Below are 25,350 nucleotides of genomic sequence, written 5' to 3'. Positions count from 1 at the left end.
CACATTAGAATCAGCTGGGAACTTTCACTATGCCTGACCCCCACTCTCAAAGACTCTTCTTTAACTAGTCTGTAGTGGAGCCTAGATACAGGTATTACTTCAAGGAGGCTATCATGAGTCTAATATGCACCAAGGTTGAGAACTGCTGAAACAGAACTACTGGTAAAGACTTAGAAGTATTACTGAGATACAGAGCGGGGAAGGGTGATCTCACGTGGAAAGTAAACAATGACCAAAAACAAGGAAGGAAGAAAGCGGAAGGAGGAGAAAGAGAGGGAGAAGAGTAAATGACCATATAATCATAGTATGATTGTATATGATTATACAAATATAGAGAAAACCACAGGAATACACAAACCAAGCTGTAATCACAGGTCATGGAAGAAAAAGAAAAAACAACACAAATTAAAAGCATGTATATTAATCTCATTCATGTAATACTCCATGCATGTGTGCACACACGTGTTCATAATGAAATCTGGGATAAAAAGAGATCTATATATATACCATACAAAATTTTCAGGGATATTCATGATACATTAAGTTTTTAAAAAAGGAAGCAAAGTCAACCTTATGTACAGTATAATTTTATTTCAGAAAAAAAAAACATAAAATCCAGTTATATAATTTTTATATGGATTCATATGAAGCAAGAAAGTCTGTTTACAGTAATTTATTCCAGAGGGGTGAGGTTGAAAGAAACATAGGAAGAGATGATTAGCTTTGCTTACATTTAGTTTTATATGATATATTAAGCACACTATTATGCTTTTTAAAAAATGTTTTAGATTGGTATAAGTGTGTGCCTTATTTATAGAATAACCAAAATATAACTTTTATTTATGGACTGCAGTTTTTGAAACACACCACATCACAGATGACTGACATAAAATGTCAGACCTAGCCCCACAACTATATGGTCAACTGATCTTCAAAAAAGCAAGAAAGAATACACAATGAAAAAAGACAGTCTCTTCAACAAATGGTGTTGGGAAAACTGGACAGCAACATGCAAGAATGAAACTGGACCACTTTCTTTTACCATACACAAAAATAAATTCACAAAAATAAATTCAAAAAAAAGAAATAAATAAATTCAAAACAGATTGAATTGAATTGAAGGCCTAAATGTCAGGCATGAAATCTTTAAAATCCTAGGGGAGAATAGAGGCCATAGTACTGATCTTTGGCATTAGCTGTAGCATTTTCTTACTAGGTATGTCTCCTGAGACAAGGGAAACAAAAGCAAAAATGAACTATTGGGACTACAAGAAAATAAAAACCTTCTACACAGCAAAGGAAAATTACAGAATGGAAGAAGATATTTGCAAAGGACGTATCTGATCAAGGGTCAGTATCCAAAACACATAAATAACTTATACAACTCAACACCCAAAAAAACAAATAAGCCAATTAAAAATGGGCAGAAGACATGAATAGACATTCTCCCAAAGAATGTCTATTCTTTGGACATCCAGATGCCAAGAGACACGTAAAAAGATGCTCAACATCACTCATCACGAGGGAAATGCAAGTCAAAGTGACAATAAGACACCACCTCACACCGTCAGAATGGCTAAAATCAACAACACAAGAAACAACAGGTGTTGTCTAGGATGTGGAGAAAGGGAATCCTCCTGCACCACTGGTGGGAATGCAAACTGGTACAGCCATTCTGGAAAACAGTATGGAGGTTCCTCAAAAAGTCAAAAGAACTACAATACAACCCAGCAACTGCACTACTAGGTAGTGCAAAAAAATACAAAAATATTAATTCAAAGGGATACATATTTAAAGCAGCATTATCTACAACAGCCAAATTATGGAAACAGCCCATGTCCATCAACTGATGAATGGATAAAGAAGATGGAGGGGGAGGTGGGCACACACACACACACACACGTGTGTGTGTGTGTGTGTGTGTGTGTGTGTGTACGTGATGGATATTACTCAGCCATAAAAAAGAATGAAATCTAGCCATTTGCAATGACATGGATGGAGCTAGAGAGTATTATTTTAAGCTAAGTAAGTTAGTCAGAGAAAGAAATAACATATGATTTCATTCATATGTGGAATTTAAAAAATAAAACAAATGAGCAAAGGGGAAAAAAAGAGACACAAACCAAGAACAGACTCTTAACTATAGAAAACAAACTCATGGTTACCAGAGGGGAGGTCCATGGGGGATAGGTCAAATAGGTGATGGGGATTAAGGAGCATACTTGTGATGAATATCGTGTTGTACTTAAGTGTTGAATCATTAAATTGTACACCTGAATATAATATTACACTGTACATTAACTGGAATTTAAATAAAAATTTTAAAAACATGACAGATTAACACTATCCCCAAAACTGATATATTTATATTCAGAGCAAACAGTGCAAAAAATATTCTATATATGAGGTCTGCTTTCTAATTTCATTGAAAAGGAATTCTTGGTAGAAATGCAAACTGGTGCAACCACTCTGGAAAACAGCATGGAGGTTCCTCAAAATGTTGAAAATAGAACTGCCCTATGACCCAGCAATTGCACTACTGGGTATTTACCCTAAAGATACAAACGTAGTGATCTGAAGGGACACGTGCACCCGAATGTTTATAGCAGCAATGCCTACAATAGCCAAACTATGGAAAGAACCTAGATGTCCATCAACCGATGAATGGATAAAGAAGATGTGGTATATATACACAATGGAATACTATGCAGCCATCAAAAGAAATGAAATCTTGCCATTTGCGACGATGTGGATCGAACTAGAGGGTATCATGCTTAGCGAAATAAGTCAAGCGGAGAAAGACAACTATCATATGATCTCCCTGATATGAGGAAGTGGAGATGCAACATGGGGGTTAAGGGGGTAGGAGAAGAATAAATGAAACAAGATGGGATTGGGAGGGAGACAAACCATAAGTGACTCTTAATCTCACAAAAAAAACTGAGGGTTGCTAGAGGGAGGTGGGTTGGCAGAAGGGGGGTGGGGTTATGGACATTGGGGAGGGTATGTGCTATGGTGAGTGCTGTGAAGTGTGTAAACCTGGTGATTCACAGACCTGTACCCCTGGGGATAAAAATATATGTTTATAAAAAATTAAAAAATTTTTTACAAAAAGGAATTCAAGAAGTTTCTACTTAGTTGAGAGAGCAAGAATTTCACAAGTTACAGAGAATGATTCAAAACTACAATACTTCATAAAATGTTTTTAAACATATATGCAACAGCCATAGATACATAAAACTATGCACTACATGCATTCCAGTGTCACAAGTAGATTGGTCCTACTTGAAAGAAAACAAAGTTCACAGCTGTGCCTGATTCTAAGGAAATGGAAGAGCACTAAAAAAGAGTCTAACTTATGATAAAATTATACCCCAAACTGTCTAATGCAGCAAAAAGATATATCAGGGAATAAGAAGCAGTTAAAAATATAAAGATCATCCTTTTTAATAGTAAGAGAATTAAAATTAGACTATGATACCATTTCTTCTCCCCTACCATGTTATCAAAAAACAAAAGTTTGACAACTTATTCTAATGATAAGGATGTAAGGAAATGATACTATGATACAATGTTGATGGGAATGCAGAACAGTAAAACTCCTATGAAAGCAATTTGATAATATCTAGCAAAATTATATATGTATTTACCCTTTGACCTAGCAATACCAATTCTAAAAATCCATCTTGTAGATATTATCAAAATATGAATAGATACATATGCAAGGATATTCACTGCAGTGCTATTTGTAGTAGAAACAACCCAAATTCCAATAACAGAAGACAATCTGAATAAAATATGGGGGGAAGGAGAAACCTACAAAATGGAATACTATACAGCTAGAAAAGGGAATGAAGAAGATCTCTATGCACTACATGGTGGAATCTCCAGGGTAGAATGTTAAGTGGAAAAAAACATGGTAAAGAAAGCATACCTAGTTATCATTTACCTAAGAATGTTATCATTTACCTAAGAAAGGGACACTAGGGATATAAGTATTTTTATATCTCAACATAATTTATAAAATACATTCATATCTCACCCTCCCTTCTTATATAAATGATAACACTAAATATTTAGCATACATGTTAAAAAATAAGAGGATAAACCTCAAATTAAATGTATTATTAAATAACAAAATAAATAGCTTCCTCTACAACCAACAACAATAAAAATCAACCAAATCCTGATGTGTGCCAGCTGTTGCTTAGACAATCCCACATCCCAAATGAAATCTTAAAGGCCGGGTATGGTGGACAAATGTTATTTCAACTTACCTAGTATCTCCCACCCTCAGCAGACTTCAGTTTTTGTTTAGCAGAATTGCCCCCTCACCACTCCCTTTCAGTTCATGTGATTTGGGCAGGGCTGGCCCTAACAACAGGCTAGACTAATAGAGGAACATCAAAGATTTTTGATTCAGCTATTGGAAAAGTAGTATTCTTTTCATTCTGGTTTTTTAAAAAAAAACAAAAAACAAAAAATTTCCCAACATGTTGCATATCCCTTCTATCTTGTGCCTTGTGCCTGACTCAATCAATCAATCATCAGGTCTATTCACCTCTTACTTGGCAACTGATCTCATGTCTGTCCCTTTCATCCCGTGGCTACCAACTTAGGGGAAGAGCACTTAACTCTCCTTTATTTGCTCCAAATATGAAGAAATAGTAAAGAGCAGACAAGCTTTGTTGATTGCCCAGGCCCTACAATTTACTACAGTATAACCTCAGAAGAATTACTTACTCTGAGTCTAGGCATCTTTGTCTGGAATAACACCACCTCTCTCATGGGGATGTCAGGACAAATAAGTCAATATACAGAATGTATTTATATTTAGCACAGTGGTGGGAAGACAGTTAACATACAAAACAATGTATCACCATCATCCCCCAAAACTCATATTCTTATACCCAAACTCAAAATACAGAAAAACTTTTGGTTACACAATATTTATAATTAAAATTAGAAAAAAAAAAAAAAAACAACCATAGGGGGAGCCTGGGTGGCTCAGATCATTAGCCCTTCGGCTCAGATCCTGATCCCAGGGTCTCGGAATTAAGCCCTGCACTGGGCTCTCTGCTCCACAGAGGGTCTGCTTCTCCCTCTCCAGTTGCCCTCCCCACTTCTCGTGCACTCTCTCTCTCATGTAAGTAAATAAAATCTTTTTACAAAAGAAGAAAACTATAGTCTAATTATGAAGGGATAATTAAGTAAATTATATAATTAAAAATAAGAATAGCAATAGCCAATGCTTATAAACACTTCTTATAGGCAAAGTACTCTAAGTGTTTTATTTATTTATTTGACAGATAGAGATCACAAGTAGGCAGAGAGGCAGGCAGAGAGAGAGAGAGAGAGAAAGGAGGAAGCAGGCTCCCTGCTGAGCAGAGAACTATATGTGGGGCTCGATCCCAGGACCCTGGGATCATGACCCAAGCCAAAGGCAGAGGCTTTAACCCACTGAGCCACCCAGGCACCCCTACTCTAGGTGTTTTAAATGTACTAATACATTCAATCCTCACAGCAACCCTAGGAAGTAGGTAGTATAATAATTCCTTTTTCACTATGTGAAAACTGATGCAGAGAGAGGTTAAGTAAATTGCCTCAGGTAATGGTGTGGCTGAGGTATAAACCTAGGCAGACAGGCTCCAAGAGCCCACGTTCAAAGCCACTATACTTTGCTCTCTCTCCAATGAACTTTAAAAATTCATTCTTCAACTTTAAATATTATGGGAAACAGGAGTTTTGATAATAATACAAGGATATTTGTATGTTAAAATATTGTGTATTAAGGCAAAATTATATAGTATCATATCAGTAATGTACATGTCTTTTGTATGGTGAGATTAGGGAAAAAATATGTCCTTCTTTATGCTCTCCTATACTGTACAATTTATACAATTAAAATGTAGTATGGGGACGCCGGGGTGGCTCAGTTGGTTAAGCAGCTGCCTTCGGCTGGGGTCATGATCCCAGTGTCCTGGGATCGAGTCCCACATCGGGCTCCATGCTCAGCAGGGAGCCTGCTTCTCCCTCTGCCTCTGCCTGCCTGTGCTCACTCTCTCTCTCTCTCAGACAAATAAATAAATAAAATCTTTTTTTAAAAATGTAGTATGTTTAAGATCAGAAGATAATTTCCAAAATAAATTCTTATTCTATGTTAAACATCTGAACTCCTGCTTGGAATTCAATTCTGTTGCATTTCAGCCATATCTATATGATAAACCTTAATGGATCAAGGTTATAATCTAACATCCTGACTCCTATACCTAGATGACTAGTAAAAATAAATAATGGGAATAATGACCAGGAGAGAAAGATGAAACAATATGCAGAGGTAAATCTCGTCATATAAAAATGTGATAACTATAGAAAGGCATTAAGGAACAGATAAAAAAGAGTACTAATCACAAAGCAGAAATCAGCTGTATTCAGAAAGAAAAGCTTTTGTCCCTAAATTTTTACTTACTAATGTGCTATATAGATTAGAGAATTTGTAAAGTACTCTGTGTTATAAATTTGAAATATTCTGAGTGTTAAGTTACTAGAAATCTTAAGAAAACATCCCTCATAAACAAAGATAAAGGCAAAATAAGAAGCAACTAAAAAATGCTAACATTTTTTATAACACAAATAAGAAATAATGCAAGAAGACAAAGGAATCTGACAAATGAAGCAAAGCAGTGGACTAAAATTAAACTATATCTAGGTAATGCCAGATGGTGCCTCAGGTGCAGGCCACATGTCATGTGTTAATAATATTATAATATATAATGTCAAAAGCAAATGGTAATCAGAGACAGAGAGACGTGTGACTTTGCAATTTTTATCTCAGGAATTTGAAAATGGGCTCTCAAATAGGTTTTTGGAGTCAGATTTCTTTGGGAAGGGACTCAGTTATGAACAAAAGGAACATACAGATCTGAATGGTCCAGAATCCCACTGGCACTGCCATAACCAACATAAATAAACCAAGTGCTCATGAGTCTATACTACCTCATTGTCACCACAGAGGCACGCAAGAACGGGGACTGGGAGAAAGCAAAGCTCATTATCCTGATGGCTTCTGTGATATTGCCTCTATTGGTTAGCAATCATACCTACCTAATTTCTCAATTGTTTTTCCGGTGCCCTGACTACTGCCGAAAAAAAAGGTCAAACCTTCCACAAGTAACAAGATTTAGGAGAGGAAGTCATTAACTTTGCAGACTCATGACATTCAAAATGATCCTGAATATAACTGAATATAATATCCTCTAAATATTGCTTATAAATTTTTACACTTTTATAGTCAGCCTTCATGAGCAATATCTCCCACTGTCCTCAGCAGCTATTTCAAATCTCAGGTGTTACTCTTTTCACTCAGCAGAGCTTACCTTTTAATTAACCCTGAAAACTGAAGCAACTGAGTAACTGCCTCAATTCCCCATCTGCCTTAAGCCTAGTGGAACTCACCTCGATCTCTATCTACTCTTCCTTCTTCCCTGTAGTCTCCTCAGGGGAAGGGTGACCATTCTCCTATTCAAGACAGCACTTCCTAACCTCCTCTAGGTACTTTGCTTAATCAACTTCTCAGAAAACTATATCTGTTTTATCTCACTTGGGAAAGGGAGGCAACAGATAAAAGCAAGTTCCACAAATATTATTAACTAAGGCTTTTTTTCTTAGCTCCTAAAGTTGCAAACAAATAAGCCAAACTGTGTATCACACTGGTTACATTACTTCCCACAAAAAGGACGGCCTTGAAGTGACTTCAGAACACAGAATTTTGATATTGAAGGACAAAATGATCCATAAACAATTTAAAATTTTTAACTTAATTTAGTAATTTCATAGTTTGACATAATATCAAGGTTGATATTGTGAAGATGTTTGCTTTGTAAAAAAAAAAAAAAAAAAAGTAATGTTCTTACATATGATATATTGTGATTGAATAGGAGAATATTTTCAACTCCAGGACATGCATGCTTAAATATTTAGGGGTAAACTGTCATGATGTCTGTAACTTACTTCATTTATCAGAAATTTATTCTGCCACATTCTACTGGTCATGCTCAGCAGGGAAATCTGCTTCTCCCTCTCCCTCCATCCCTCCCCCTGCTCATGTTTTCTCTCTCTCTCTCTCTCACTCTCTTTCTCAAATAAAGTCTTTTTTAAAAAATAAGTAAGTAAAATTTTAAGAAAAAAAATTTTAAAGTCCTATTATTTCTCAACACTTAAAGTCAACCTCTGGATGGACACCTGATTGTGACGGCAAAAGAAAATGTCAGCAACCCTAACGATCTAAAAGGAAATACCTAATAAAGGCAAAACATAGAGACGAGGAAAGGAAAAACAAGGGTGCTTATTAATTCACTTTATATGAAGGAGTATGAAGGAACTGGCTACAGAGAGAACAGTTCATATACATTATAATTATATTTGATATGTGAAAAATAATACTAATCATGAATTTCCAGAAAGAAAGAGAAGATGGAATGGAAAAAGGGAAAGTAGTGTCAATGAACTAAATCCTCATCTTTCATATAAGAAAGTCAACTGATACTAAATTAATCTGATAAACAGTATTCTTTACATCAAAGTTATGTCTTGAACACAAACTCACCTGCTGAGGGTTCAGAAGACATTATACTGTATCTAGACTAACCCCCACACCTCTTCTGGATGTTGATTATGTGTGCTTATGTGCACAAAAGTGCATGAGAATGTACTTTTGTACAGAAATACTATGTAATTTCTAAGATTACATTGTGAAAGAATGTATGCCTGTTTGCACATATGAGTATACACTTTAAATGCACAACTTTATTTCAGCATTTCTGTCTAAAAGTTAAAAAAAAGAAAAAAAATCACTAGAATGCAAGAGGTAGCCAGGAAAGGGAATATCCTGGTTAACTGAAAACTGAGATTAACTGAAATTTAATCTATTCTTACAAGGTTTGTTAAACATTCCTCATAGCAACCTACTATCCTACAGGAAAATGGCATCCCCTCTCACTATACAAAGGTTAGCGCTAATCTTAATGAAGTGAGAAGTCCAACTGATCTTAAGAACTACTGAAGGGGGGGGGCGCCTGGGTGGCTCAGTGGGTTGAAGCCTCTGCCTTCGGCTCAGGTCATGATCCCAGGGTCCTGGGATCGAGCCCAACATCCAGCCCCGTGCTCAGCAGGGAGCCTGCCTCCCACTCTCTCTCTATCTGCCTGCCTCTGCCTATGTGCATTCTCTGTCAAATAAATAAATAAAATCTTTAAAAAAAAGAACTACTGAAGGAGTAGTGGAAGGAGGAGGCACTAAAAGTATTTGAAAGCTATTTCAAAAGTCTTAGGATGATTTCACAGGAAAAATCAGATTAAGTAAATACATGTTGGTGAACTTCACAAATCTGAAGGACAAAGTAACAGAGGAAAATAGAGGATATCATATTGTTACCATCATAAAGAACTTTCTAACAATTAAAACCATGCAACAACAGAATAAACTGGCTATAACAGCCTGATCCTCCATCGCTCTACTGTTTAAATAAAGACTAGAAATCATCCATCTGTAATGTTGAAAACTGGTGAAAAATTGAACTAGATAATCCCTGAAGTAATATGTATCATTGTAAGAGTTCTAAACTAATAAATGTTAACTTACCAACATCCATTGCAGTTTCCATGAAGCTTTTCTGTCGTGAAGCAAACTCTGCAAGCAATTTCTGCTGCCTCTCTCTAGCCTTTTGTCGCCTAGATTAAACATAAATAAAGTGATATGTATCAGACGTGTTTAAGACTTACTAAATTTCAGGAGTGTATACTGTATGAAAAGCCTTTGGCACAGAGTTGAGGACAATCTGAGAGAATCTTTAAGTAGATTCCCCGCTGAGCAGGTATCCCAATGTAGGTCTTGATCTCACAATCCATGAGATCATGACCTGAGCCAAAACCAACAGTCAGATGCTTAACCAACTAAACCATTCAGGCACCCCTCCACTGTTGAAAGATGGTTTGAAGATCACTGGCTTAAAAAGGTAAAAATAAAAGCCAAGATTTACTTTAAACTGTGAAATAATTAAAGCAGAAAATCTGGATTTTCAACAACACAATTTCCTAAGTGTATGTCAGTTGGTAGCAAGAGTAAGAAAATTCTTTTTAGCAAGGAACCCACAATTTAACCCCAGGCACAAGGAACAGCAAACTGATTGCTAGAATAAGCTAGGATGTTTAGATATGAATAAAATCTACAAGATAAGAATAGTCAGATTTACTGTTACATTAAAAATAGGCCTTTCCTATAAAAGACCTCAATGTGAGGCAGGAATCCATCAGAATCCTAGAGGAGAACATTGGCAGTAACCTCTGACAACAGTCACAGCAACTTCTTTCAAGATATGTCTCCAAAGGCAAAGGAAACAAAAGCAAAAAGGAACTTTTGGGACTTCATCAAGATCAAAAGCTTCTGCAGAGCAAAGGAAACAGTCAACAAAACAAAGAGGCAACCCACAGAATGGGAGAAGATATTCCCAAATGACAGTACAGACAAAGGGCTGATGACCAAGATCGATAAAGAACTCCTCAAACTCAACACACACAAAACAGATTATCACATCAAAAAATGGGCAGAAGACATGAACAGACACTTCTCCAAAGAAGACATACAAATGGCAAACAGACACATGAAAAAATGTTCATCATCACTAGCTATCAGGGAAATTCAAATCAAACCACATTGAGATACCACCTTAAACAAGTCAGAATGGCCAAAATTAGTAAGACAGTAAATAACACGTGTTGGAGAAGATGTGGAGAAAGCAGAATCCTCTTACCTGTTGGTGGGAATGCAAACTGGTGCAGCCACTTTGGAAAACAGTGTGGAGATTCCTCAAGAAATTAAAAATAGAGAGTGCCTGGGTAGCTCAATTGGTTAGCAACTGCCCTCAGCTCAGGCCATGATCCCAGACTCCTGGGATCAAGACCCACATCAGGCTCCCAGCTCCACAGAGAGTCTGCTTCTCCCTCTGACCTTCTCCCCTCTCATGCTCTCTCTCACTGTCTCTCTTTCTCAAATAAATAAATAAAATCTTTTTTAAAAAAAAGGAATTAAAAATAAGAGCTTCCCTATGATCCTACAATTGCACTATTGGGTATTTACCCCAAAGATACAGATGTAGTGAAAAGAAGTGTACCCCAATGTCCATAGTAGCAATGGCCACAATCGCCAAACTGTGGAAAGAACCAAGATACACTTCAACAGACGAATGGATAAAGAAGATATGGTCCAACTGTTGGGGGAAATGTAAGCTGGTGCAGCCACTCTGGAAAACAGCATGGAGGTTCCTCAAAAAGTTGAAAATAGAGCTACCCTATGACCCAGAATTCGCACTACTGGGTATTTACCCTAAAGATACAAATGTAGTGATCCGAAGGGGCACATGCACCCCAATGTTTATAGCAGCAATGTCCACAATAGCCAAACTATGGAAAGAACCTAGATGTCCATCAACAGATGAATGGATAAAAAAGATGTGGTAGATACAAACAATGGAATACTATGCAGCCATCAAAAGAAATGCAATCCTGCCATTTGCAATGATGTGGGTGGAACTAGAGGGTATTGTGCTGAGCAAAATAAGTCAATCAGAGAAAAACAATTATCATATGATCTCCCTGATATGAGGAAGTTGAGAGGCAAAGTGAAGTTTTCGGGAGTAGGGAAGGAAAAAATGAAACAAGATGGGATTGGGAGGGAGACAAACCATATGAGACTCTTAATCTCACAAAACAGAGGGTTGCTGGAGGGGAAAGGGTAGCTGGAGAGGGGGGCTGGGTTATGGACATTGGGGAAGGTATATGCTATGGTGAGTGCTGTGAAGTGTGTAAACCTGGTGATTCATAGACCTGCACCCCTGGGGCTAATAATACATTATATGTTAATAAAAAATAAAAATTAAAAAAAAAAGATATGGTCCATGTATACTATGGAGTATTATGCCTCCATCAGAAAGGATGAATACCCAACTTTTGTACCAGCATGGACAGGACTGGAAGAGATTATGCTGAGTGAAATAAGTCAAAGAGAGAGAGTCAACTATCATATGGTTTTGCTTATTTGTGGAGCATAAGGAATAACACAGAGGACATGGGGAGATGGAGAGGAGAAGTGAGTTGGGGGAAATTGGAGGGTGAGATGAACCATGAGACTATGGACTCTGAGAAACAAACTGAGGGTTTTGGAAGGGAGGGGCATGGGAGGTTGGATGAGCTGGTGTTGGGTATTATGGAGGGCACGTATTGCATGGAGCACTGGGCGTGGTGCATAAACAATGAATTCTGGAACACTGAAAAGAAAAAATAAATAAAAATTAAAAAAAAAAAAAAAAGAATAGGTCTTTCCTAAAAGAGAATGAGCAGAAGCCAGAGATTTCCCAGTTCCTACTAAGATTTCTTTCTTCCAAGTTTAGTTTGTTTCAAGTAAAAAAAAAAAAAAAAGTCTCAAATATGACAAAGAATAAAACTATATTCCAAACCTAAGCATAAATATTCCTTTGGATTAATTCATCAATTATGAATTATTTATTATTTAGCCTATGCAATGATGAATTTCTGAACTCTACATGTGAAACTAATGATGTACTATATGGCTAACTGAACTTAACTATAAAAAAATTAAATATATCCTCAAAGGACAAAAATTTACAACACAAAAGAAATGGAAACAAAGATGTGCTAGAGATGCTCGAAGCATTTTGTGGATCTCCAAAAATGCTGTCAGAAACAATAGCATTGACAGAATACAAGTTTGGTCTCCTACACCACTACTCTGTTAATTTGTAAGTTTCTTATGTTTCTTTAATTAAAACAATCAGTTGGGGCACCTGGGTGGCTCAGTGGGTTAAAGCCTCTGCCTTCGGCTCAGGTCATGATCCCGGGATCCTGGGATTCAGCCCCACATCAGGTTCTCTGCTCAGTGGGGAGTCTGCTTCCTCCTCTCTCTCTGCCTGTCTCTGCCTACTTGTGGTCCCTATCTGTCAAATAAATAAAATCCTAAAAAAAAAAAAAATCAGTTATGCCACTCTATAAATCACCTTTACATGTACATTTAGAGTATATCCATAAAAAATATTTCAAACAATAATTCCATATACCAAACATAAGGAAGCCACAAATGTAACTGCTTAGCACTAGTATTAAAATGCATGTCTACTCTCCCACAACCCCATAAGCCTAGAAGACTGTAAGCTCCAGATAATTATGGCTGTAACCTTGATTTTAGCCTTGTGAGACTGTAAGTCGAGAACCCTGTCATACCACACCTACATTTCAATATACATTAACAGTGAGTAAAATAAACGAATGCTGTTTTAAACTGTTTAAAGAAAAAAATTCTATCTTCGCTTTCTGTGATTTGCATAAAAAAGGTATCAATTATTTTTCCTTGTGAATTTTTTATTAACTTAGGTAATTCTTTTCTAAAACTGGGCATAAATGTAAATAAAAATGAAAAGACAAACAAGTTCTGGCAGATTTCATACAACCCAGTAATTTTCCATTATTATACCAGAGGTGGAAACACTGAGGTTGCATATTGTTATAAGTGTCTAAGGGTTTCCTTCCTATTTGTATCTTATTTTCTATGTAGTTACTATTACGGATGTGATGCCAAGTTTGTCCACAGGTGAGGTAGTTGGGACTGTATCACCATCAAGTTTTTATAAACTGTCTGGCCTTTATTAAATAAAACTTAATCCAAAATCCAAAATAAATTGAGAAAAGACGTGAGAAGCATAGTGAGATTCAAATAAATTCATCTTAATCCTTCACCGTCTACTATAGAATTAGCTTCAAGGACTTATCAATATCATCAACATTACCAAAGGAAACAAAGCCCAAAAGGGAGGGAAAAAAAAAAACACCTTTTTTTCAGACTATTATTTATTACAACAGCATTAGAGCCTTTGCAAGAATGGCATCTGATCTACTCCAGTATCACATCTATTATGAGTAATTGTTACAAAATAAACCAAAATAACCAAGTAAAATAAAATTTGATTCACTATAAGTTTATCTTCTTTAAAAAAAGACATTATTCTAAGTGTGTAAACCTGGCGATGCACAGACCTGTACCCCTGGGGATAAAAATATATGTTTATAAAAAATAAAAAATTTAAAAAATAAAATTAAAAAATAAAAAAAGACATTATTCTATAACCAAGAAAATATGACCAATTTAAGAGGTTAATAAAAATAAGAATTTTACCTCGTTTTTCAACCTTCTAATTTTATCAGTAGATCTATTAAATCTTAGGCGGTTACTGATTCAAAATTAACAAACTGTCATATAAATTATATTTTAGTTATTTATAACAACTCCTATTTATGAAGTACTGTGAGAAATAAAACTCTTTGGGGCGCCTGGGTGGCTCAGTGGGTTTAAGCCTCTGCCTTCCGCTCGGGTCATGATCCCAGGGTCCTAGTATCGAGCCCTGCATCAGGCTCTCTGCTCAGCAGGGAGCCTGCTTCCTCCTCTCTCTCTGCCTGCCTCTCTGCCTACTTGCGATCTCTGTCTGTCAAATAAATATATAAAATCTTTAAAAAAAAAGAAAGAAAGAAAACTCTTCTACAATCTTTTTTTTTCTAAGATTGATGGATTGATTTGAGAGAGAATGAGCAGGAGTACATGGGAGGGGCAGAAGGAGAGAAAGGAGCAGACAGCCTAATGCAGGGCTCAATTCCAGGACTCTGGGATCATAACCTGAGCTGAAGGCAGACGCCTAACGGACTGAGCCACCTAGGCACATTCTCCTACATTCTTCATCTACTGAGACTTTTATATATATTTTCAATATAAATTATCTGTAACAAATTTAATTGCATCAAAATGAAATACAACTATATATGTAATTTAAATTGCTCCTGATACAGTTACCAAAGGACAACCTCCTAACTACTGAATCAAGTGGAACTGCCAATCTTATCTGAACTTCTGTAGTGTAAACTCACTGTTTCTTCCCTTCTCAACCCCTTTGAACACCACTCTCTACAGTGTTCCTCCTCTTTCACTCTAGCCATCCCTTTCCAGTCACCTTTATAGGTATTCCTTTCTCAGTCATTCCCTTTAATGTTGTCTTATAGAAAGTTTTATAGTAAGTGTTCTCATTTCTTACTATACACACTCTTCCATATAAGCCTTTAACTACTTACCTATATGCCCACATCTAAAGCGCTAACTCAGAATTCTCCCCTAAGTCTCAAACCCTTTATCTGGCTGGACGTCTTCACCTGGATGTCCTCTTTAAATTTAGTAATGAACGTAATTGAGCATGATCAACTTTACTGCTAAGCCAAAGCCTCTCTTATCTTGGTCCCCATCCTCCCCTAGACTGGTGAACAGGAACATTATCCAAGGAAGATTGTTATTTTTAAATACAAATATTACAATTTAACAGTGGCATCTAGCTGGCTAGGTTGGTAGAGCAAGCAACTCTTCATCTTAGGGTCATGAGCTCAAGCCCCAAATTAGGTGCAGAATTCACTTAAAAAATTCTTTTAATTTAAAAAAAGTTAAGTACATTATGATTTAACAACAAATAAAAAGCAACCTGAAGTTCTAAAAGCTAGAGCTATAAGTATGTTTTGAAACATTACTTGTTCAATAACTAGTGATCATTTGTTGGAAAAATTGGAAAAGGCTAAAAAAAAAAATCAAATTTTTATTCTGAGAAATTAGGGTATCTTTTTTTAGTTTTCTATTCTCATTTAAAGTTGAACTGAGGATAGTTTTTTAAAGAAGCAGAACTTTTAGATAACCTACTAAGAGCAATTTTTCTAAAAGGGGCTGCCTACAAGTTTAGGGTAATAATTTAATGCTGGGGTAAGCATTCTTTTCACCCCCAACTAACTCAAGCATAATACATGCACAAGCACTGACTGTGTTTGGTTCCCTTTATCTTACAAAGGAATCAGCTACGACTATAGATGTTAAACATCCAGGTGATTAGCCAAAAAAGAAGATCTATCAAATCTTCAACTGTACCAGACAACATGTTTAAAACATCAAAATAAAAATTACCTTTCTTCTTTGTCCAGTGTTTTCTTCTCTGCTGCAGTGATTTTTTTGGGTGGTACAGGAGGGGTCACTTTCCTACATATCTCTTCAATGATGCGCTTGTTCATTCTGCTTTGCAATGCAGCTTTTAGTAAAATTCTTTCTACTGCAGTTATACCATCTCCATGATTATATTTAGGAATTTCTGGTTGGATTAAAATTTCTATGTCATCAAGCCAAGGAGGATAGTAGGAGTTTTGTTTTCCTGAGAGTTTATGATGAAGTTTAATTAACAAAGACAATATGCTTTCTTTAATTTCCAAAATGGCTGTAGTTAACTGTGGAGCCGAACCAGGAGCAGACCATTTACTTGAAGTTTTGGGACGAACCACCTGATTTGCTTCACTGCTACTGCGATTGATGATCTCTTGAAACTTCTTTCTACGCTCTGCTACTAAACTGAAAACTTGAGCTGTACCAGAATTCTACCATTAAAAAAGAGAAAGAAAATCAAGAGAAGTTATTCAGTGCTAAGTGTAAAAATATGTTAGCGCTACAATGTTCAAAGTTTCATGTGAGGATTTATTCAATAGATTTGTCCTTTGGGTAAGTCTATCCCTTTACCTCTCTTAAATATATTTAGTCTCTTTCAATCCAGAAACAATTCTGAGGAGAAAGACGGCTATTCACAATAACACCTCTTTCTCAGCCTCCTAGGCCTATTTACCAGGAAAAACAGACAAAACCTGAGTAGTACCTATAGCCATATTAAAGAGGAATCATACACTAAGTTCCTCACCAGTTTACAGGAATAAAATATGTTCCACCACTATTTATCAAGACTACTATATTCTTCAAATATAACATTGTATGTCAACTATACTTCTCCTAAAAAAAGAAAACTATACTCTTTACTAACTTGTATAAGACTGCTACATTTTCTAGTTAAGTAAATTATAAATTTTTCCTAAATTAATGGATCTGAACTACTAATTAATTTCATTTCTAAAGAACTTCAAAGTTTGAAAATTACTTCTAACACACAGTTACTCAAAGGAAATATAAAGATGAAAAACCAAACTGATTTGTGTCATATCTGAATACCACTATAATTTGTTATTTGAACAAATTTTAAATATTTCTCTCAGTAATTTATCTTCTAAATAGTCTTTTGTTCAAGCAGTCAAGCTGCATCAGAGCTCTTAGAAATCATCTTTTAATTAGGATCTGAGTCAATTTAATGGATTTAATTTTTTTTAAGCAAGCACTGAAAGGATGCTCCAGTATCAGTTGAGCTTTTATGAGCTAAATTATAGTATACACTATTTTTTAACATCCAAACTATTTTTCAAAGTACTCTGTACCAACATTAGAGGCAAAAGCTGCTTCTTATTAAGATTTCAGTTTAATCAAAATTCCTTATGGTGTTCACAGTAAAAATATGTTGTCAAAGGCAAAGAAAGCTCCTATAAATGGACCCTACTAACAGAAGCATCTGATGCAGTGCTCTCTACCCACAAAAATAGATTGTACAGATTAGAGGTGATTAAGTTTAGTTACTTGGCATGTCATTTTAAGATTTTTCATTTCTGCCTTTTAAAAATTAGTTAATTAGCTACATGCAATGAAAAAGGTGGTTTTCAAACTAAATCCAAATACACAATATATTAAGATTTGTGTGAACTTATTTTATCAAAGTTAATTAATTGCCTTAGAAGCAAAAAAAAAAAAAAAAGAAACTATAAATGGACATGCTGCCAACAATTAAAAATTAAATTTATTTTGATTTAGGAAACATTCATTTTTAAGATGTTAGTAACAATGCTAAACGCAAACAGACCTAAATGTGCTGTTTATAATTTGTCCAAAATCCTAAGAAATACACACTATTAAATACTATGTATTATTTTTTAACTTCAGTAATATGAATTTTCTTTAAAATTAAGCCTAAATCACTATTAAAAACACACACAGAGTAAACTTTTTTTTAATTTAACCATATTAAACACACACATATACACACAAATACTTCAAAGTGTTTTTCCGATTTCCAGTTAAAGCCATATTGCTAGTTAATGCAAATATTATATACATCTACCTCTCTTTGAAGAACTTTTGGCCTTCGTGAACTCTGGCAGATTAAAGGAAAAAGATGGGTGAGGAAGAAGTTGCTTAGATATATAATAGGAAACAAAAGACAATTTAAAGTTACCTAAAACTACATTTTTCTTTTGAGTATCATAGGATGATCTAAACAAAATACCCCATCATAACATAGTCTTTCCTTTTTATCTTTCTCTCTTCTACACTTACTTGTAAAGAACTCAAGCTGTCAGAGCTGGTACTTGCAAGTGAGTCTCTCTTCACTTCAGGAGCAGTCTCTGGAACTCTCACCCTAACATAGTTTATAAAGTGTCGCATGTTTGACACTAAGTTACTGCCAGGAAACCAACTGTCGTGACAACGTTCTGGTCCACACACTGATGCCTAAAACATGAACATAATGAATATGAAAGCTTGTCAAATCTGCTCTAACATACAAAGTAGATGAAATCAGCCCAAACAATCATCCACTGCCTGTCTTATTTCCAAATCCTTTACAGTCTCATCTTCAATATATATATTATAAAGTGCTAATAAACACAAATCCAAACATAAAATACAAGAATAAATTTCTCAATACTAATATGGGTAAGTCCAATGGAAGTCAGCTAAATTTCTCCTGAAAAAAATACACTTTTCTATCTGAAATACTTAACAGTACAGAATATTTTTCAGCATCTATTAGTAATAACTCATAATATAGTCAAGTAATCCTAATGTGGACTAACTGCAGAAGAAAGTCTGAAAAATCAAAGTCTGACCTAGTCTTAAGGAAATATTAATGATCTTTAAATACCTACGAAAGAATATATATTGACTCAACTTAGACAACAACATACTGCCTAGTCTTTTTACTTGTTTGTTTTTGCTGTCACTATGCTGTGCTATATTTTGTTTTTTTGGAGAGAAGGGATAAAGGGAATCTTACACTTGTAAAATCAATTTCTAGTAACAACTGTTTTTATGGAAATGATACTTCTAAAGTCCTATAACATTAACAACTTGTATTCTTGAATACTTTAAAAATTCTCCCATATTTACTTCATATACTTAAAACCTTCCCCAAAAGAACATGCTACTCAAAAATAATCCCTAATCAAATTATTAGGAATTCTAGATGGAAATCCTAACATAAGAATTATTAGTCAGCAGTCAATGTTATCAGCGTAACACCAAAGTGCACTAACCCCTTGTCTTAGATCTACATTTTATGAATTATAAATTTCAAATTCAATAATATCATAAGGAGAGGGAAACCTCTAAAAGAATATATATATTTGAAGATCAAAAAGGGCCTTTTCCAGTAGTTAAGAATATCTTCTGTGTATGATGAATCCATAAATACATTTCCAGATGATACACTACCTTTGTTACGGCATTTTATAATTTTAATATTTAAAAACATAAGAAACCAACTTACCTCTTCATCTGATTCCTCTTCAGCTGAATTTTCAAGTCCTAATTCAATCAGATACAAAACCATGCAGAGTACATGTTCTGACAGATTTTGATGATCCATCAAAATCTTTAAAGAGGGAAAAATGCCTTATAATTACTTTTTCTGCACAATATATTTTATCCAAAAATATGTTGTTATAGATGAAAATGACATAATAATATATATATATAAATAAATGTACAGCATGATCAGAAAATAAATAAAGCTACATCTTGGTGAAAAGACAAACTAAAATCAAAAGAACAGGTTCCTTCTCAAGATCAACAGTATTTTAAACAACATCTAGAAATACTGGTTCATGGATTCCTAAAGGTAATACATTAAGTAGTCCACTAAATCCATCATTATATACTAGTATCTAATAAAATAATTTTAACAAGAACGTTTTGCATCCTCGTTTGCTGATACTCTTTTCCTGATGACAAAAATACCAGATAAGTAAGTGTACTAAATAAGATAATTCATGCAAATGTATTTAGCATAGCACCTGGCATATAACTGGAAGCATAATAAATATTTATGGAATATTAATGTTCTTAAAATGACTCTAAAATTAAAGTTCCCAGCCTGAGTATTTTGTGCAGATGAGTATATGTATGTGTAAGTATGTGGTTTATATGGGTGAGAAAGGAAAAAGGGATGCAACTAGGTAAGAGAGGCTTCTCCAAGGAAACATCGATAAATCTGACTTTATGTGGATTACACATTGCAAGCTTTACATAGCTTATGCAGGATTTCAGGGCTGACCTACAACAATCATTCATTCAATATGATGCAACAAACTACTACCTGGAAGATACCTAAAATAGCCTAAGAAAAAAAACAGCCTGGCAGCCATCATGTTGTCCTCACTATAAGAAACCCCTCTGGCCAAATGATGGAAGGGGTACAAAGAGGAGCTTCTGTGGGAATACCTTGCTAGCTGCAGGTGAGACTGTAGAGAGTACAAAAGAGGACATTCTAGAATGGGCCTCACAGAAACTGCCCAAATGGCTGGGAAGGCTTAAAAAAGGAAGGACTTGTCACCTAAGAGCTAATTTATTCGGACTAAAGAACAAAACTTTCAGTTAGCTGCCTTTCTAATGTTTATTTTGACTACTAAGAAGGCTTTTTTGTTCATCTTTGGCACAGGGGTGAAGACAGTAAACTTTCATAATCTTTTAAAAACCTGTTTTATACAAATTCTGTATATACCTAGCTATTTGACCTTGAGCAACAGATTCTGGCCTTAGTTTTCTCATCTTTATAACTGGAACAATAGACCAGAATTATTGTGAGGATTATACAAGGTAACATCTACAATTTGTGGAGTACAGTATCTATCAACTGGTGTTCCACAAACAGTAGGCAGGTAGTACAGATGGTGGGAGGATCAGTGTCAGGAGGAGGTAACTGTAGGCTGGGAGGCAACAGAGATCATCCTTCCTAATCCACTATTTACAGAGAGGAAACCAAGGCTCAGCCACACACCCAGCTAGTGTGAACAACACTAAAACAGATTGCAGACTCCCAACTATGACCTATCATTACTACATTGCCTCTTCTTAATAAATAAAACATTATTAACTAAACTCAAATAAATTTTGGCTTGAAATCTTATGACAGTGAATCCTACAGTTTCAAATGAGTAACCTAAAACTAAGAAAAAAATGACTAAGAATAATTTTCTGAGTTTTATTAACATATTCTATATTAATATTTTTTAACATTATCTAAACTGGGTAAGATGAATAGTTTCCCACAAAGACTTAGATTTCAACTTTCAACTTAAAATTCACATATTATGTGTTTATGACATATCCTCACACACCTTTAATATGAATAGTATTTAGTATAAATACACTTTGCTTTATAAATAGTACTTTTATGTAAATATTATCTGTTAACACTTTTATTTGAAAATTATAGAAATTAATTCTAATCTGAATCTTTCTATTCAAATTACTACTGTACCTTGTAAAGCAGAGTGAATAGCACAATGTGTAAAGTTTTACAGTGCAAAAGTCTCATGAGACCTTTATAGCTGGGGTGCAGTGGCGTCCTTTTCTTATAGGGAGGCCAGGGATTTCCAGGGAATTTTCCACTCTGTTTTAAACTGTAAAAATAAAGCAAACTAAAATTAGGTGATAGATTTAAGATTAAACTTTGGTTTAAATAGTTTTCTATAATTTTTTGCATATTTTTCTATGCAGTACCATTTTTATTTTTTTTTTAAGATTTTATTTATTTATTTGAAATAGAGAGAGAGAGATCACAAGTAGGCAGAGAGGCAGGCAGAGAGAGAGAGAAGCGGACTCCCTGCTGAGCAGAGAGCCCGATGCGGGCCTCGATCCCAGGACCCTGAGATCATGACCTGAGCCGGAGGCAGAGGCTTAACCCACTGAGCCACCCAGGTGCCCTATGCAGTACCATTTTTAATTAAATTGCTCAAAAATGCCAAACAGATAGCTATTCTTTCATAATAAACATGTTGTATAGAATAAAAATGAGTAGGGAGACCTAAGCTGAAAACTAGAAAAAAGAAATATCAGGGGCTCCTGGGTGGCTCAGTGGGTTAAAGCATCTGCCTTCGACTCTGGTCATGATCCCATGGTCCTGGGATCGAGCCCCACATCGGGCTCTCTGCTTGGTAGGGAGCCTGCTTCCACCCTCTCTCTCTGCCTGCCTCTCTGCCTACTTGTGATTTCTGTCTGTCAAATAAATAAATAAAATCTTTAAAAAAAAAAAAAAGCACTAAAAATGTGATTACCAATTATTTTAAAGTCCTTGAGCAGGCAGATCTCAAGGTATTAGGCTCATACAAGGTTTAGAGATGGAACTGAGATTCCACATAAAGCTGACACCTTTGAAAAGCTTCACCCTCAAATAACAGCGGACTCAAAACACAAAAGGCAAAGTCTAAGAGAATTACACAAGAAACTGACAAATTCACAAACATAATAAAGGATATTAACACATTTCTAACAGAAAGCCTAAGAAAATAGATTAGGATGTTGAAGACTGTTTTTAAAGATTTATTTATTTATTTGAGTGAGAGAGAATGTGCATGTGGGGAGGAGGAGGGGGAGAGAATCTCAAGCAGACTCCCCACTGAGCACAGAGCCACACACAGGACTTGACCTCATAACCCTCTGATCATGACCTGAGCCAAAATGAAGAGTCAGATGCTCAACTGACTGAGCCACTGAGGAGCCCCAGGATTTTGAAGGTTTTTAAATATCATTAATAAGCTTGAACCAAAGACATTTAAAGAACATCCAATAATTAGAGAATACATATAATCTTAAGTGCATTTAGACTATTTAGGGAAATTTACAAAATATCAGAATTGAAAGTAAATTTCAAAAAATACCAAAAGAATGGATATATGGGCCACAACCACTTGTCACAAAGCAAATAAAATTAAAAACTCACTAAATGATAACCCAAAACTTCAGACATGTAGACATTTTATAACATGATGCTCTTAGAAATTCACACATAATTAAAATCATAATAGAAAAATTTAAAATTTAGAACTCAAACTATACAGAAAAAAGTTGTAAAATACAAATTCAGTTGTATTTCTATTTCAGTATTAAATGTGTTTGTTTTTGTAAAATGTCACTAAGTGTATAAGGGAGAAAATCCAAACTAAATTGAAAGAAGATAATAAGTTGTAAAATACAAATTCAGTTGTATTTGTATTTGTATTTGTATTTGTATTTGTATTTCAGTATTAAATGTGTTTGTTTTTGTAAAATGTCACTAAGTGTATAAGGGAGAAAATCCAAACTAAATTGAAAGAAGATAATAATAAAGAAGAAAAAAGTAAAAATAGAAAACAAGGGGGGAAAGGAAGAAACAACAAAATCAAAGTTTATTCTTTAAAAAAAAAAAAAAGTAAAACTGGCAGTCCTCTGATAAGATGATAAGGAATAAGAAACACCAAACACAAATAAATAAAAGGAATGAAAAAAGGCAAAGACAATTTTTTAACTACTATATATTAAGACAAAATGTTTCCTAGAAAAATATAACTTGACCATCCCTTTCAAAAAGAAATTAAAATCCTAAGACTATAAGCTTTAAAGAAAGTGATTTATTTTTAAAATTACAATGCCCTCAAAAAAAAAAAAAAAATGAGGCCAGGTAGTTGAATACGCAAGTTCTGTCAAAACTACAAGAAACATCTACCTAGGGGTGCCTGGGTGGCTCAGTGGGTTAAAGCCTCTGCCCTCAGCTCAGGTCATGACCCCAGGGTCCTGAGATCGAGCCCCGCATTGGGCCCTCTGCTCAGCAAGAGATAGTTTCCCTTCCTCTCTCTCTGCCTGCCTCTCTGCCTACTTGTGATCTCTCTCTATGTCAAATAAATAAAATCTTAGGGAAAAAAAAATCTACCTAAGTAAGAATGAAGCTGAACCACTACCTTATACCGTATGTAAAAATTAACTCAAAATGCATCAAAGACTTAAATACAAGAGCTAAAACTATAAAACTCTTAGAAGAAAACATAGGCATAAGTCTTTGTAACTTGGATTAAGCAATGGATACAACACCAAAAGCACAAGCAACAAAAGAAAAAACTAGATAAATTGAACTTCATTAAAATTAACTTTTGTGCATCAAAATATATTCAAAAAGTGAAAAGATAACCCACAACCCACAGAATAGTAGAAAATATTTACAAATCCTATTTCTGGTGTTACTAGTCATAATATATAAAGAGCTCTTAAAATTTAATAGTGAAAAGATACTCCAAGTAAAAATGCACAAAGGATCTGAACAGTTCTCCAAAGATGATATACAAATGGCCAATAAACACATGAAAATATGCTCAACATCATCAGCCATCAGGGAAAATGCAAATCAATACTACAATGAGATACTACTTGACACCCACAAGGATGGCTATCATCAAAAAGATTATAAGTGTTAGTAAGAGAAGGAGAAACTGGAATCCTCATACACTGCTGATGGGAAAGGATAATGCTAAAGCTGCCTTGGGAAAAAATCCGGTAATCCTTTGACAATTAAACAAGAGGGGCGCCTGCGTGGCTCAGTTAATTAAGTAAGGGTAAGTGCTTGCCTTTGGCTCAGATCATGATCTCAGGGTCCTGGTATAATGTCTGCATCTGGCTTCCTGCTCAGTGGGAAGTCTGCTTCTCCCTCTACACCACCCCCCTCATCCAATCTCATGATCTCTCTTGCCATCTGCAACAACTTGGATGGAGCTAGAGAGTATTACGCTAAGCAAAATTGGTCAGTCAGAGAAAGACAAACACAAGTTGATTTCACTCATATGTGGAATTTAAGAACCAAAACAAAGAAGCAAAGGAGGAAAAAAGTAAGAGAGAGAGAGAGACAAATTAAGAAATGAGTCCTTAAGTATAGAGAACAAACTGATAGTTACCAGAGGGGAGGTGGATGTGGGCAAAGGGGAGGAATGGGTTAAACAGATGATATGGACTAAGGAGTGCTCTTGTTGTGATGAGAACCTGGAGATGTATGATGTTGCTGAATCACACTATTTTATATACCTAAAACTAATATAACACTGTATGCTAACTGGAATTAAAATAAAACTTAAAAAGATGGCATTTCACCAAATTAATCCATGAATTAATCTAAATGCTATTGATTAATTTCAATCAACACAATTTTAATCAAAATCCAATTATGTTTCATCACTAAGTTTCATATGCTCATAAAATTCTAGGCAAAGAGCCAAGAATAACTATTGTAAATAGAAAAGAGAAGAAAGGAGGAGAATGAAGAAGAGGAG

At 35.2% G+C, this 25,350-nt stretch overlaps 1 protein-coding gene across 3 annotated transcripts in view; it reads right to left on the bottom strand.

Moving 5' to 3' along the window:
* Positions 1–25,350, bottom strand: part of UBR3 (ubiquitin protein ligase E3 component n-recognin 3) — a 240,437-nt gene that overhangs the window by 124,076 nt on the left and 91,011 nt on the right. For all 3 annotated transcript variants that reach the window (XM_059394142.1, XM_059394144.1, XM_059394143.1), the window contains exons 20-24: positions 21,540–21,681; positions 19,548–19,652; positions 18,338–18,511; positions 16,049–16,509; positions 9,638–9,726 (exon numbers count right to left, since the gene is read on the bottom strand). In XM_059394142.1, coding sequence (XP_059250125.1) covers positions 9,638–9,726; positions 16,049–16,509; positions 18,338–18,511; positions 19,548–19,652; positions 21,540–21,681 — 971 coding nt within the window. The remainder of the gene's footprint in view (positions 1–9,637; positions 9,727–16,048; positions 16,510–18,337; positions 18,512–19,547; positions 19,653–21,539; positions 21,682–25,350) is intronic.

The sequence above is a fragment of the Mustela nigripes genome, chromosome 3, assembly GCF_022355385.1.
Source record: "Mustela nigripes isolate SB6536 chromosome 3, MUSNIG.SB6536, whole genome shotgun sequence".
Taxonomy (NCBI): domain Eukaryota; kingdom Metazoa; phylum Chordata; class Mammalia; order Carnivora; family Mustelidae; genus Mustela; species Mustela nigripes.
The sequence above is the reverse complement of the archived record's forward strand: the minus strand, read 5'-3'. Positions and strand labels throughout refer to the sequence as shown.